This window comes from Ahaetulla prasina, chromosome 16 (genome assembly GCF_028640845.1).
Source record: "Ahaetulla prasina isolate Xishuangbanna chromosome 16, ASM2864084v1, whole genome shotgun sequence".
NCBI classification, from domain to species: Eukaryota; Metazoa; Chordata; class Lepidosauria; order Squamata; family Colubridae; genus Ahaetulla; species Ahaetulla prasina.
This window is the reverse complement of record NC_080554.1, coordinates 4,297,049-4,312,960: the sequence shown is the minus strand read 5'-3', so window position 1 is coordinate 4,312,960 and position 15,912 is coordinate 4,297,049. Positions and strand designations below refer to the sequence as shown.

General features: G+C 42.8%; 1 protein-coding gene across 1 annotated transcript; it reads right to left on the bottom strand.

The window, feature by feature from the left end:
* Nucleotides 1-217: 217 nt before the first annotated feature.
* Nucleotides 218-15,820, bottom strand: SURF4 (surfeit 4). Its single transcript, XM_058159515.1, has 6 exons — nt 15,542-15,820; nt 6,132-6,318; nt 4,438-4,514; nt 4,229-4,272; nt 1,633-1,819; nt 218-956 (listed from the first exon to the last, which is right to left on the bottom strand). The coding sequence occupies exons 1-6, from the start codon at nt 15,587-15,589 to the stop codon at nt 690-692; spliced, it is 810 nt and encodes a 269-aa protein (XP_058015498.1). The 5' UTR covers nt 15,590-15,820; the 3' UTR covers nt 218-689.
* Between the last annotated feature and the right edge of the window lie 92 nt (nt 15,821-15,912).

Below are 15,912 nucleotides of genomic sequence, written 5' to 3'. Positions count from 1 at the left end.
GGAAAAGATCCCGATTTTGCTCTTACTTGTCACAGAATGAATATTTTTTCAAGTGCTGCGATCGTGTAACAATTCTCTTTTTAACTCATCTGGAGTAACCGTTAAGATTTATAGCTTGGATGTGGCCTATTCTCCGTCTGGGATGCGACTTCGTTTTAATTACAACTTGAGCGTCAAAACCGAAAAGGTAAGATGGAACACCCGACACACTGACAAGTACACAGCAAGGTTTATCGGATCACAGTAGTTTTAAATTTTTTTTTTTTTAAAAAAACCCAAAAACAACGAAACAAAAACGGTTGTCAAAAAAGAAATTTAACCGTGGCAGAGACTCAGCCAAGCCAGCTGCTGCTCCATTCCAATTTTTTCAGGAGATGACAGGAGGGGAAAACCGCCCCCGCGTGCGTGAGAAAGAAAAAAAACCCCAAAACTTTCTTGAATGAAGAATCATCCAGCAACAGGAATCGGATTATCAGCGCAGTCGTGAACGAAAACAACTTTTTTTTAAAAAAAAAAAACGAAACGTGAAAGAGATGGCGCCTTTAAAAAGGGAGAGAAAACCAAAAAAAAAGAGAGGCCAGTTTTGTTTGGTTTTTAATTCCCAAAACTTTTTTAAGAGTCAGTTCCCAGATGCTGAGATGCTGTGTTGCTTTTTTCCCCTCCTCCTCCTCCTCCTCCTTCGTTCTTCTCTACCATTCCTTCTTCTTCTCGTCCATGGAGACACCGCCGGGACCCAGGGCCACTACGAGAAGGAGGCCTCCGATGACCGACATGGTTTGGAAGAAGTCGTATTTCAGGAAGTCGTGCATGGGCTTGTAGGTTGGGACAGTCCAGAAAGCGTTGAAATACAGGTTGATGGCAAAGAGCCAGATGACCAAAGTCAAGGCCGCCAGCTTAGTTTTGAACCCGATGGCCACCAGGATGATCAACGCTGTGCCCACCATGTTCTGCAGGATCTGCGACAACCGGGGAGAACAGACCGTGAATGAGAGCTAGGCAGAAACCCAGCTAAACTCAGCAAACCTTCCCTCCCTTTGTTGTCGGCCACCGGCCCCTCCAGCAGCCAAATCAGAAAAGGAGGAGGACGCGTGGGAGTCAGGGCCAGCATCAAGGCAACCTGAGAGCTCCGAGGGGAAAGAGGGAATGGAACTGGCAGAGAGAGAGAGAGAGAGAGAGAGGGTTGGAGCCTGGGCTGTCTATCAGCCCTCAGACAGGTCTGGAAGTGGTTGATGAGGAAGGCAAGGAATAGCTGGGTCCAGTGCCTGATGCGTGGATGCACAGAAGGCAGAGGAGAGGAGAGCAGTGGAAATCTATGGGCCGGTCCTTGGGACGGAAGAGCCACCGCTGCTAGCGAAGCCCCACCCTAGCTCTGGGGATAAAAGGCAGGGGGCGGAGATGAATAGGTGTGGCAGACCACTATTCATCTCCTCTGCCGGACAGACTTGTTAGCCTGCGGTGAGAGATAAAATTTATTTGCCGTGGCTGCCGGCGCTCCTAATTAAAGGAATCTCTGAGTTCACGTCAGAGGGTTGGTCGTGTTTGGGGAACCGGGTCAGAACACTTGCCAGCTTCCAGATGCAGCATGACAGAAGCCGAGGAAATACGTGCGTTCAATGACGTTAAGGCACTTACCGAAAAGAAACTAACATCTAAATGCAGGAGGGTCATAAACATAAGGACTAGAAGCACACGTCCTCCCAGCTGCATGTATTGCTTCGGGGAGCTTTCCCTCATGGTTGGTACCCCGGCAAACATGCTTTTTCCTTCCGACCGAGACTCCGCCAACAGCAGTAGTAAGCCCCCTCCTAGGGCAAGATTTCTGCAGGAAGGAAAGAGGAAAAAGAAACACACGCCCCCACCCCAAAATGCGTGTGTCCGTCCAAATCGGAATGTCTTGGCACAACCAAATTTGCAAAATCTTCACACCAATGTCAACCGAGTTGAAAATATTTCAAGTCCGCATTCTGCGTCATTCGGAGGTTCCCTGTCACCTTTGGGCGCCATTTTAAAGGACTGTAAATTTGACAGGCAAGCGAGTGAATTTAAAGAGCCAGTTTGGTCTGGGTGTTAAGGCGCCAGGCTAGAAACTGGGCGACGGTGAGTTCTAGTGTCGCCTTCGGCATGAAAGCCAGCTGGGTGACTTTGGGCCAATCACCAGGAGACGGTGAGTTCTAGACCTGCCTTAGGCATGAAAGCTAGCTGGGTGACTTTGGGCCAATCACCAGGAGACGGTGAGTTCTAGACCTGCCTTAGGCATGAAAGCTAGCTGAGTGACTTTGGGCCAATCACCAGGAGACAATGAGTTCTAGTCCTGCCTTAGGCATGAAAGCTAGCTGGGTGAGTTTGAGCCAATCACCAGGAGACGGTGAGTTCTAGTCCTGCCTTAGGCATGAAAGCTAGCTGGGTGACTTTGGGCCAATCACCAGGAGACAATGAGTTCTAGTCCTGTTATGGTCCAAGGGCGGCCTGCGGAGCTGGCAGCAGAGTCGGACCGTGAGGAGGTTGGGGAGGAACGTGGGCCAATCCTGGAGTCTGGGGAAGGCTCGGACGAGGGCTCTGCGTCGGAGGCAGAGAGAGGGTCAGGGCCATCTGGGAGTTATGTGCTGCCTCCGGAGCCTTCAGAGTCGGACATTAGCAAGTCAGAGGAACGGGGAAATTAAGGCGGGGATGCCAATCATTAAATAAATATTGCTCCATTGATGGAGCCTGCGTTAAAATGGAGAAAAAAAAAACCCCGATCCATAATACATTATACTAAGTTGACGAAGGACCTATCTTGAATTGTGGAACTGTCAAAAAAAGGAGAAAAAAAAAAAGAAAAGAAAATGAGCTGACCAGCTGATCCCAACGGTAGTTATGTTGTAGGATCATTTGAACTTTAAAAAAATGAATTAACTTTCTCCCAATGCAGGGGGGAAAAAAATCTGGAGAGAAAACTCAGCTGGAAAAAATATACCTTCCATTTCAGAAACCGTGTCTATTGCTGACCAGTAAGTGAGAAAAGCTTTATGATGTCACAAAATTTTCCTCAATATTTGAAGACGACGTTGGATAACCATTTGTCTGAAGTGGTGTAGGGTTTCCTGCCTAAGCCGGGGGTTGGACTAGAAGACCTCCAAGGTCCCTTCCAACTCTGTTATTCTATTCTATTGACCATCATTTGTGTTGTAAATGTTGTACCGATGAACATATCTTTTCGTTTATGTACACTGAGAGCTTATGCACCAAGACAAATTCCTTGTGTGTCCAATCACACTTGGCCAATAAAAAATTCTATTCTATTCTATTCTATTCCACATTCTATTCTATTCTATTCTTTCATTCCACTCCACCTTCTATTCTATTCCTATTCCTATTCCTATTCCTATTCTATTCCATTCCATTCCCTGTTCTGTTCTGTTCTGTTCTGTTCTGTTCTATTCCATTCCATTCCATTCCATTCCATTCCATTCCCTATTCTGTTCTGTTCTACTCTACTCTACTCTACTTCTAACCATTCCATTCCATTCCATTCCATATTCTATTCTATTCTATTCTATTCCACATTCTATTCTATTCTATTCTTTCATTCCACTCCACCTTCTATTCTACTCCTATTCCTATTCCTATTCTATTCCATTCCATTCCCTATTCTGTTCTGTTCTACTCTACTCTACACTACTTCTAACCATACCATACCATACCATACCATACCATACCATACCATTCCATTCCATTCCATTTTCTATTCTATTCTATTCTATTCTATTCTATTCTATTCTATTCTATTCTATTCTATTCTATTCCATTCCATTCCATTCCATTCCATTCCATATTCTATTCTATACTATTCCACCTTCTATTCTATTCTATTCTTTCATTCCATTCCACCTTCTATTCTATTCTATTTCCATTCCATCTATTCTATTCTATTCTATTTCCATTCCATCTATTCTATTCTATTCTATTCTATTCTATTCTATTCTATTCTATTCTATTCTATTCTATTCTATTCTATTCTATTCTATTCTATTCTATTCTATTCCATTCCACTTTCTATATTCCATTCCATTCCATTCCATTCCATTCATTTGCTGCGGGAAAGATTTACGAGTTCATCTGCAAAAAAGTTAACGCCGACTCTCTGTTGACTTTCATTTATTTATCTTTTTTGACCTGGTGATACCAGATCCGTCCGCAAGGAGTTCTAAACAAATAGGTTTGTGAAGTAACGCAAAATGAGACTTACCTCATCAAAAACTTCAAGTCCCATAAAATGCTGTATGCTATTGTCTAGAAGTCGGGGAGAGACAGAGAAAGAGAGAGAGATATGAGGCAAACCTGGAAAATATTCCCCCCTTCTGTTCAGAGCCCCCATTTCAATCCCTTACAGAAAATTCCGTCTGTTTTTTTTTCTGCAGTAGGTTTTGGAAGGGAGACATTCACAAGCTTTCTTACCTGTAATGCAATAATTCCGAATAATCCAAAGCAGGCATATTGAACAAAATTCCTGCTCAGCACAAGAATGCAACCGGCTAGGAAAAAAAAAAAAAGAAGAAGAAAAAAATGTAAGACAATGCAGGTAAGTCCTCGACTTATGACCGCAACGGAGCCCCAAGATTTCCATCGCTGTTTGTTAAGTGGGTTTTGGCCTGTTTTACCACCTTCCTTGCCGCAGGGGTTTAGAGAGTTACTGTGGTTGTTAAGCTAGTCACATGGTTGTTAAATGAATCGGGCTCCCCCCTAAAATACAACCTAACGCAACATTTGTGTCTTGAGAAGAGTCAGCTAGAGGTCTCCAGAAAGATCTGCTGTTGACGTTCTCCAGCATCCAGAGTCTGGAATCAGGTTGAACCAACTCAGAGGTAACCTGGACTCTGGAGAGAACATGGCTAACCATGGATGGACCTGTCCTCCACCAACTGGCCCATATTTTTTCAAAACCATCCAAGCAACTTGGTTCTCCAAAGCTCTTCTTTGAGAGCTTTTGACCAGAACTGTCAAGAAGTTTCCCCCATTATTTTGAGGGAGAAAACAAACAAACTGTCATAGATTCAACTGTCCATTGACTCTGTCCATGGCAGTCCATACCTACCAATAAAAATATCAGTAGATGTTCTCCACCCCGCAAGCTGTCCACTCTCTTGAGCCAAACCCAACATGATGATGAAACAAGAGCCAGCTCGATCTAACGTTAAGGCACCAGGCTAGAAAGCAGGAGATCAGGAGTTCAAGTCCTGCCATAGCCGTGACTTCGGGCCAATCACCGGAAACCGGTGAGTTCTAGTTCCATTTTCAGCATGGAAGCTGGGTGGGTGACTGAGCCAATCACCAGGAGAATGAAGTTCTAGTCCCATCTAAGGCATGAAAGCCAGCTGGGCAACAGGGCCAATCACCAGGAGGCGGTGAGTTCTAGTCCCATCTTAGTCATGAAAGCCAGTTGGGTGACTTTGGGCCAATCACCAAGAGACAGTGAGTTCTAGTCCCACCTTAGTAATGAAAGCCAGTTTGGTGGCTTTGAGCCAATCACCAGGAGACGGTGAGTTCTAGTCCCACCTTAGTCATGAAAGCCAGTTGGGTGACTTTGAGTCAATCACCAGGAGATGGGGAGTTCTAGTCCCACCTTAGTCACGAAAGCCAGTTGGGTGACTTTGAGTCAATCACCAGGAGATGGGGAGTTCTAGACCCATCTTAGTCACGAAAGCCAGTTGGGTGACTTTGAGTCAATCACCAGGAGATGGGGAGTTCTAGACCCATCTTAGTCATGAAAGCTGGCTGGGCGACTTTGGGCCAATCACCAAGAGACAGTGAGTTCTAGTCCCACCTTAGTCACGAAAGCCAGTTTGGTGGCTTTGGGCCAATCACCAGGAGGCAGTGAGTTCTAGTCCCACTTTAGTCATGAAACCCAGCTGGGTGACTTTGGGCCAGCCATTCGCTCTCAGCCCACAACTCGCAGGGTTGTTTTTGTGGGGAAAACAGGAAGAGAAAGGCGTTTCAGATATGTTCCACCTTGAATTATTTGTAAAAATACAAAGCCAACACCTAAAGTGATCTCGTGAGCTCCAGCTTCTTGGTTCCAATTCCTAATCGCCCCCACCTCCCCGCTCAAGAAATCCGTCTGTTGTCTACCCCGAACCCCGTGGGTCACTTACTTAATTGCCCGAAGAGGTTAATGAAGACAAAGATGGAGGCCAGGATATAGCCGCAGTTCCATGTGGTGTCGATGTAGTCCCTTTGCTCACTCCACTGGAACCACATGCGAATCCCGTCTTCCAAGAAGGTGCTGATCAGACAGAGCCGGGCCACGTGAGGAAGGTACTGTTTCGTCACCCGCAGGAACTGGCACAAGAGGGAAAAAGAAGAGAGGTAAAAGAAGGGGCGAGAAGCAAGATCCCCATTTTGCTCCACGTCCTTCTAAGATAGAAACCGCCCCCCCCCAAAAAAAACATCAGGAAAGGATCGGAGGGAGTGAAAGGAAAACGTTACATGGGAACGAAGAAGAGAAGATCATAGATACAAATGTACAATTATGAAACGATGGATTGGGTAAAACAGAAAAGAAATCGAAAAGAAAGGATATATTATCAGAAGATTGGAGTAGCTCGGATGCCAAACAAGGGAAATATCATACAACCAAGAAAGAAAGAAAGAAAGAAAGAAAGAAAGAAAGAAAGAAAGAAAGAAAGAAAGAAAGGAAGGAAGGAAGGAAGGAAGGAAGGAAGGAAGGAAGGAAGGAAGGAAGGAAGGAAGGAAGGAAGGAAGGAAGGAAAGAAAGAAAGAAAGAAAGAAAGAAAGAAAGAAAGAAAGAAAGAAAGAAAGAAAGAAAGAAAAGGGAGGGAGGAATAGAAGGTAAGATAAAGGAGAGAGGGATGGAGGGAAGGAGGAGGAGAAGGATAAGCAAAAAATCTCTCGATATTGCATTTGGATGGCCAATCCTTTCAATTTTCTTCGAAGAATCCAAATCGGATCCGAGGAAGCCTCGAGTTAATTGCCCGAAGAGGTTAATGAAGACAAAGATGGAGGCCAAGAGACGGACAAGAGGGGGCGGGAAAAAATCCATTTTAAATTAAATTATTTTAAATTAGGTTTAAGGGTTGGCTTGTTTTTAAAGGGACAAGTTTCTAGCCCTTATGATTATAACACACACACACACACACACACACATACACACAACCAAGAAAGAAAACCCCTTACACGGTGGATCATGCCTCCCAAAACCTCAGACGGCAGAAGTAAAAGTAGCCGAAAAAGATTTTCGGCAAGGAGAAAACACAACAAGGAACTCTGTGCCTAGCAAAAATCAGACTAATTATTCAGTGACTCCATAAGGAGAGAGTGGAAGAAAAGACGTAATGCATGTTTTCTTGGTATATCTGGTTATATACCCAAATTTTTAATTAATTTTACTACAGCAACACATATATCAGCTTCCCCAATACCTGGAGGAAACTGTCTTTCTAGACCCGTTCCAGTCTGGCTTCAGACCTGGTTACAGCACCGAGACGGCTTTGGTCGCATTGGTGGATGACCTCTGGAGGGCTCGGGACAGGGGATGTTCCTCTGTCCTGGTCCTGTTAGATCTCTCGGCGGCTTTTAATTTTAATTAAATTTGAACTTAATTTTAAAGTATTAAATCTATTTATAATTTTAAATTTTAAGGGTTTTATATCGGTCTATGACCGTTTTAGTTAATTTGGCCTGTTTAAATATTTCGTTTTAAATGCATTTTAAAATCTGGGATTTATATTGTGTATTTATGTGTTTTAAATAAGGCCCTGAGTCCTTCGGGAGAAGGGCGGTATAGAAATTTAATAAATAAATAAATAAATATAACATATGAACATATATAACACAAACACATAATATCTGTTTTCTATTTACATGTCGGTTTCGTTCCACATACTTTCGGCTTTATGTATTTCCCCATTTTCTCCCTCCTTTTTTCTTATCTTTTATCTTTATCGTCCCTTTATATCTAGTTTTATTCATTTACAATATTTTATACATTTATCATCTTCTCTTCTCCATCATTTACTCATATTTACTTTTCCTATTCTCTAACCAATCGTGCCACTTGGTCCATATTTGATAGCATTCTGTCTCTTCCTTTCCTTTTATTTCTTTCGTTAATTTATCCATCTCCGCACAGTCCAGAATTTTCTTGATTATTTCTTCCTCTGTTGGTACTTTTTATTTATTTATTTTTATTTATTTATTTTATTTATTTACATTTATATCCCGCCCTTCTCCGAAGACTCAGGGCGGCTTACAGTGTATAAGGCAATAGTCTCATTCTATTTGTATATTTTTTACAAAGTCAACTTATTGCCCCCACAACAATCTGGGTCCTCATTTTACCTACCTTATAAAGGATGGAAGGCTGAGTCAACCTCGGGCCGGGCTTGAACCTGCAGTAATTGCAGGCTGCTGTGTTCTAATAACAGGCTTCTAACAGCCTGAGCTATCACGGCCCTTTTCATTTTTCCAGAACTGTGCGTAGACAATCCTTGCAGCAATAATTATATGTAATATCAAATGTTGAGTTTCTTTACTGTAAGCTCTGTTTAATATCCCTAGTAAAAACGTCTCTGGCTTCTGACCACTTATCTCTTCTATCTAGTTTCTAATTCTGGACCAACGTATTTGAGAATCTGGTTAATAAAGAGAGTTGAAATCAGTCTCTGGTCCAAATCAATAAAACCAAGATGTCTTCGACTTATAACCACAACAGGCTGAGATTTCCACTGCTAAGGAAAATGGTTAGTATGAGTAGCGCCCGAATGATGTCCTCCTTGCCACGGCCTGTTAAGCGAAGCACCGCAGTTGTTAAGCAAATCAGACGGTCGTTAAACGAACTTGACTTTCCCCACCGACTTGGTTTGTTAGGAAGCTGGCTTGGGGAGGTTGCCGATGGCAATCACGTGACCCCTGAGATGTGAATAAACAACGGTTGCTAAGCACCTGAATTTTGATCGTATGACTGTGGGGAATCCTATGACGGTTGTAAGTGTGAGCACTGAGCATAACTCATCTTTTTCAGCGCCACTGTAACTTTGGGCGCTAGCTAACAAAATGAAAATTCATGGGTGAAAAAAGTAAGGTTCCACATTTAGGCAAGAAAAACCAAAACGCACAGGTACCGGATATGTGGTCCCTTGCTCAATAGCAGTACCTGTGAGAGGGATCTTGGAGTCCTAGTGGACAACCATTTAGATATGAGCCAGCCGTGTGCAGCAGCTGCCCAAAAAGCCAACACAGTTCTGGGCTTCATAAACAGAGGGATAGAATCAAGATCACGTGAAGTGTTAATACCACTTTATAAGGCCTTGGTAAGGCCACACTTGGAATACTGCATCCAGTTTTGGTCGCCACGATGTAAAAAAGATATTGAGACTCTAGAAAGAATGCAGAGAAGAGCAACAAAGATGATTAGGGGACTGGAGACTAAAACATATGAAGAACGGTTGCAGGAACTGGGTATGTCTAGTTTAATAAAAAGAAAGACTAGGGGAGAGATGATAGCAGTGTTCCAATATCTCAGAGGTTGCCACAAAGAAGAGGGAGTCAAGCTATTCTCCAAAGCACCTGAGGGTAGAACAAGAAGCAATGGGTGAAAACTAATCAAGGAGAGAAGCAACTTAGTGTAAGCCGCCCTGAGTCTTCTGAGAAGGGCGGGATATATATATATATATATATATATATAAATAAATAAATAAATAAATAAATAAATAAATAAATAAATAAATAAATAAATAAATAAATAAATAATAATAATAATAATAATAATAATAATAATAATAATAATAATAATAATAATAATAATAATACTAAGGAGAAATGTCCTGACAGTGAGAACAATTAACCAGTGGAACAACTTGCCTCCAGAAGTTGTAAATGCTCCAACACTGGAAGTTTTTAAGAAGATGTTGGATAACCATTTGTCTGAAGTGGTGTAAGGTTTCCTGCCTGGGCAGGGGGTTGGACTAGAAGGCCTCCAAGGTCCCTTCCAACTCTGTTATTCTATTCTATTCAATCCGTAAACGAATGGTTATAACTACCTACGAGCGATCAATCCCTCTATTTAAAATCAAGATGAGATCCCTCCCAAATCGTAAACTTTTCATATACCCCCTTATTTCCAAAGAAGTCACTGTCTCTAATCAGAAAGCATCGCCTTCCTGAAAAGCACCCCCAAGATTTGGGAGCCCCCAAACATCCAGATAATTATACAGGTAAAATTATACAGATAAGAACCTTGCAAGCTCAAATCCCAGAATTACTGACTCTGGACCAACCCAAAGATGTTACATTTTATTTCTTGACTAAATTTATATTCCGCCCATCTCACTATCGCGCGAACGTTGAAACACTGAGGAACATATTTTGATTTTACAACAGAACTGAAGGAGGTTTCCTATCAGCGGAACCATCTATAGTTGTCAGATAAGCTTAGTAGAAAAACGGAAACTTCTCTGCACCTGGGAAGAACTGTAGAGAGCCTCCTCAGAGGCAACCGGAAGCAAAAATTATTGAGTAAATCCAACTAATAAAGTCCTCAACTTACAACGGTTCATTCAGTGACAAGGGCGCTGAAAAAAGTGATTTTTTTCCTCCACCCTTATAACCCTTGCAGCATCCCCCAGTGGTCCGGCGATCAAAAATCCAGACGCTTGGCAACTCATATTTACGACGGTTTCGACGTTCCCCGGGGTTACGTGATTTCCCTCTTTGCCTCGATGAGCCAAGTCAGCAGGGAAGCCAAATTCACTTAATAACCTTGTGGCTTTCTTCACAACCCTGGTGGGAAAGGTCCTAAAACGGACAAAATCCACTGAATTAGCAACATAGACCCTGCGTTGGGTTGTCGCCAAGTCGTGGCATGTAATTATTGAATTGTTTGTTTTTAAAGGCGGGTTTCAAAGCAGCTGGTTCTTCTTTGGCTGCCAATAATAATAATAATAATAATAATAATAATAATAATAATAATAATAATAATAATAATAATAATAATAATAATAATAATAATAATAATAATAATTTAATTTATAGACCGCCCTTCTCCCGAAGGACTCAGGGCGGTGAACAGCCAGTTAAAGTACAAAACAAACCCATACAATAATTAAAAACTACCCCTAAAAAGCTTATTCAATTGGCCAAGCTAAAATACAATTACTCCCTATAAAATCACTAAAATTTAAAAACCCCAATAAATCCATTTAAAAGTTTAAAAATTAAGCCAGTCCAGCAAGATGAAACAAATAGGTTTTAAGTTCGCGGCGAAAGGTCCTAAGGTCGGGCAGTTGTCGGAGTCCAGGGGGAAGCTTCAATGAAATGGCTACGGCAAATCAATTGATTAATGATCAATGAATCTGTCCACGTTATGGCCAAATATGATCCTAGGCAGCTCCAGGTGGTCTCTATCGGAGATGTGGCGCTAGCAAGGTAAACAGAGGTCTAGAGAGGAAAGAACAAACAACAGCAAACTTGTTCATAACAAAGGGAAGAGGAGAAGAACCGAAAGGCGGGATCGTGGTTTGTTGTGACGGGTGTTTTGTTTTTTTTGTGGCTTCACATGTTGGGTTTAGTGCAGTTGTGGTTTGCTATGAGAAGACAACCCAGCTCATGGATTTATTGAAAGTTATCTTTTTCTATGAATGTTTAGTGGCTCGGAATGTTGTGCGAACAACGAACCAACTCATGGAATGGGACAAGGTGATCCTGGTCACAACGGTGTCGCTTGCTGAGTCAGACTCTACGTCGCTAATGAAATAAACCCAGTTTATCAACAGAAGAGAATATCTGCAGCTGGGGGGTCGAACAGTTGGTGCTCTCTGAGCTTGGTGCTTTTTTTAAAAAAAAGACGTTTCATGATCCAGCTAGGTAACGTCATCAATGCTCGAAGGGAGTGAGGTGTGTGGAGAGGAGAAGGAGGAGGAAGAAAAAGAGGAGGGGGAGGAAGAGAATTGTGGGATCCTCCTCTCTGAGCTTGGTTGTTTTCTTGTAGATATTTCATTACATCATCAGTTCTAGAAAGGAGTAGGATTTGGGGAGGGAGGGGAGGACGACAACAACAACTGTGGGGTCCTTAGTAGTCTCTGAGCTTGGTGGTTTTCTTAAAGACGTTTCATTATCCCCAACCATCATCACACAACACTGATGATGTTACCTAGCTGGGTAGTGAAGCGTCTGCAACGAAACTACCAATCTCAGAGAGCGCCAAGGACTCCCCAAATCCAGTTCATATCGTATTCTGAAAAATGGTAGGGTCGTTTTGTTTTTGTTTTTTAAAAAATTATAGCTTAGGATAAATAGACCAGCCAAGACACCTTTTGGATCCTTTCCATGGTCAAAGATTATTGGCAAGGCTCTTTTTGCCAACTGTTGACCAAACCTTTATGTTTTCCAAGGTTCCTGTTTACTTTTTAACAGCAGCTGAATACTTTTTCAAAGAAAAAAGAAAAAAAGGCAACGTGACCTAACTTTTTGTCCTGCTCATAAGGATTGTGGGGGGAAAAAGATAACACAGCAATAGAATAGAATAGAATAGAATAGAATAGAATAGAATAGAAGAGAAGAGAAGAGAAGAGAAGAGAAGAGAAGAGAAGAGAAGAGAAGAGAAGAGAATAACAGTTTTGGAAGGGACCTTGGAGGCCTTCTAGTCCAACCCCCTGCCCAGGGAGGAAACCCTACACCACTTCAGACAAATGGTTATCTAACATCTTCTTTAAAACTTCCAGTGTTGGAGCATTCACAACTTCTGGAGGCAAGTTGTTCCGCTGATTAATTGTTCTAATTATCAGGGAATTTCTCCTTAGTTCTAAGTTGCTTCTTTCCTTGATGACTTTCCACCCGTTGCTTCTTGTCCTGCCTTCAGGGGCTTTGGAAAATAGCTTGACTCCCTCTTCTTTGGGGCAGCCCCCCCCCCCGAAGTTTAAAGAAGGGCTAACTCACAGTTCTCTAAACTAGCCAACATGATAAATTAGCCATGCACATCATGGGAAGGTTGCGGGAAATTGCACCCAGACGATCCATCAAAAAAGATGGGACGAAGCAACTGACGATTCTCATTCATTCATTCCCAGAGAGAAGACTTAAGTAGGAAGTTGTTTTTGTTTTTTTTAAATCCTTGCTTTGGATCGCGTCAGCTTATCTACTCAAGCACAATATGATATATATATTAAAGAACTAAGACTAATCTTTACCAAGCAAAGAGCGCAAGGAAGTCCTCGAATTACAGTACTTCCTTTAGTGACCGTTCAAAGTAACGACGGCACGGAACAAAAGTGACTTATGACCGTTTTTCATACTTATGACCGTGGCTTACGGGATTTAGATTCGGATGCTTGACAACTGACTCATATTTATGATGGCTGTAGTGTCCCAGGGACAAGTGTGTTCCCCTTTTGCGACCGTCTGACAAGTGAAATTATTATTATTTATTATTATTTATTAAATTTTTATACCGCCCTTCTCCCGAAGGACTCAGGGAGCCAGAGATAAAAAGTTGATATACATACAATTTAAAACCAAGATTTAAAACTAAGCAAATTACAAAAGGCCAATATTAAAATTTAAAAATTTAAAAAACCCTAAGACAATAAAAACCCAATTTAAAATTAATAACACTATTATGCCAATCAATGGGGAAGCTAGATTCACTTAACAAACGTGCTAATGTTAACAGCTGCATTGATTCACTTACCAACTGGGGCAAGAAAGGCCATAAAATGGAGCAAAACCCGCTTTAACAAGCGTCTCACTAAACGACAGAAATTTGTGGCTCCGTTGTGGTCGTAAGACGAGGACGTGTCTTCTACAACGCGGTTCTATCTGCGGGATCTTAAGCTGAGCCAGTGTCGTAATGAAAGCAACATCTCTAAACAGCCTGACCAGTTTTGGGGGTTTTTTTTGGTGTCCTCCAAGAAAATTAAAATAAATAAAATCAACTCTTCCTCCATCAAGCATTTTCAAAACACGCCAGACTGCAGCTTTGAGCAGCCCCACAATTTACAACCAGTGGTAGGATTCAAATAATTTAATAACCGGTTCTCTGCCCTAATGATTTCTTCCAACAAGCAGTTCACCAAACGGCTCAGAAAGTTAACCACCGGTTCTCCCGAAGTGGTGCGAACTGGCTGAATCCCACCGCTGCTTACAACCATTCGTTCAGTGGCCGTCTGAAATAACCACGGCACGGAAAAAAGTGAACTAGGATCGGTTCTCGCACTTACGACCCTTGCAGCATTCCCCACAGCTGTTTGAAAAAATTCAAGTGCTTGGCAGCTGGCATGTATTTACCCCAGAGGGAGCACCCCAGGGTTGTGTGAACCCCGCTTTTTTTTTTTTTATGCTTCCCAGAAACAAAATCAACACGGGGAAGCCAAATTCGCTTAGCAACCAAACGATTCACTTAACGAACGTGGCCAAATTGAAAAAAAAAAAAAGGTTGTAAAAATCAGGCCTGAGTCACATGCTTAGGAACAGACATTCCGGTCTCAATTGTGATGGTTAATTCGAGGATTATCCATCGTCCCCATCCCCATGCTCCCCATGTTGGAGCAAGGACCCAAAGCATCCAACAACAAAAAAATAAAATAAAATGGGCACAGGAGGAAAAAAAGCAAACCAACCTACATCAAACTAGGTTAAATCCTAGGCAGTGAACCCCATTCGTCAGTGCTACAGAAAGGTGAAGGAAGACAAACGTCCAACACCCCCACCACACACACACACACAAACACACACACCACACACCCCTCTGTTAGGCCGGATCTACCATTTTGTCAAAGAACCGGCGTGCATTTTGCCAAGCCGTGGTTTACGACTAAGTGTGTGTGTGTGTGTGCCAGGCTAAACCCAAGCTTATTCAGCAATCACGGTTAACGTACACGCTTCGGCGTGGGCCTATTTTTTTCCCCAAAGATGGCAAGGAAAATAAAAAATCCATCCTTTCTTCTTCCTTTTTTTCTTTTTTAAAAAAGGGAGCCTTTTGTTCACCCAATCTGCCCATTCAGCTCTCCAGAGAGAGAGAGATGGGGCAACTGCCTGGCTGCCCCCCTCCCCAAAAGCAGGCTCAGTTCTGATAGAGGGGGGGAGAGCCATGCGCCCCACGCCCTTCCCTTCCCTTCCCTTCCCTCCCTCCCTCCCCAAAGGGACCTAGACTTTTCTTGCTTTCCGTAGTGTTTCTTTTTTTTTTTCTGTTTTGCTTTGTTTATTTATTTATTTTGTTGCAGAAGATCATTGTTACAAGCCAGCTAAGAAATGGACACAAATCCTTTCCCACAAATCCACAAATCAATCCTTTTCAATTCCAGGACCCAAAAAACCAAAAGAACCAAAAACGATCAATGGAAATGAAACGAGAAGGGAAGGGGTGGGGTGGGAGAGAGAGAGAGAGAGAGAGAGAAACAAACTCCCATAGCACCCCCCAAATCACGTCTCTTGGGCCAAACCCCCCCCCCAAAAGTATCCAGAAAGCCTCCCCACTTTGGAACCCCCTCTCCGACCCCCGACCCCCCCATTTTATAGAAAAGCAAAATAAATCAATAAATAAAAAACTCACCTGATCTGCAAAATCTTCAGCGCTGCCCATCAGGTCGTTTTGCCCCATGGTTGGGTTTTATTATTTTATTTTTATTTTTTTTCTTGGAGGGAGGGAGGGGGGGTGGATGGAAAATCCTGCTGGGAATTTATAGGCGGCCGCCACCCCCCCGGCTTCTTTGGAGAGCTGCTCTTGCTGCTGCCGCCCCCGCCGCGATTGCCCAAGGAAGTGGTGGAGCCGCTTTTTGCGCTCGCCTTTTTTTTTTTTTGCTGCCTTGCCTTTCGCTTGGGCTGTGCCACGTAGGCCGATTCTTAAAGGAACCGCGCGAGGCCCAAGAGCAGCCGGCAGGGAGGGGAAGGGCGAAGGAGGGAAGGGCGGGCAGACCCACGGGA

Bases quoted from the DNA above. Each gene is read 5' to 3' on its own strand.
- SURF4 (XM_058159515.1), bottom strand. From the start codon at position 15,589: ATGGGGCAAAACGACCTGATGGGCAGCGCTGAAGATTTTGCAGATCAG. The intron at 4,515-6,131 runs GTAAGTGACCCA...TTTTTTTCCTAG, and splicing joins TAACCTCTTCGGGCAATTAA to CCGGTTGCATTCTTGTGCTG. The intron at 1,820-4,228 runs GTAAGTCTCATT...TCCTTCCTGCAG, and splicing joins GACTTGAAGTTTTTGATGAG to AAATCTTGCCCTAGGAGGGG.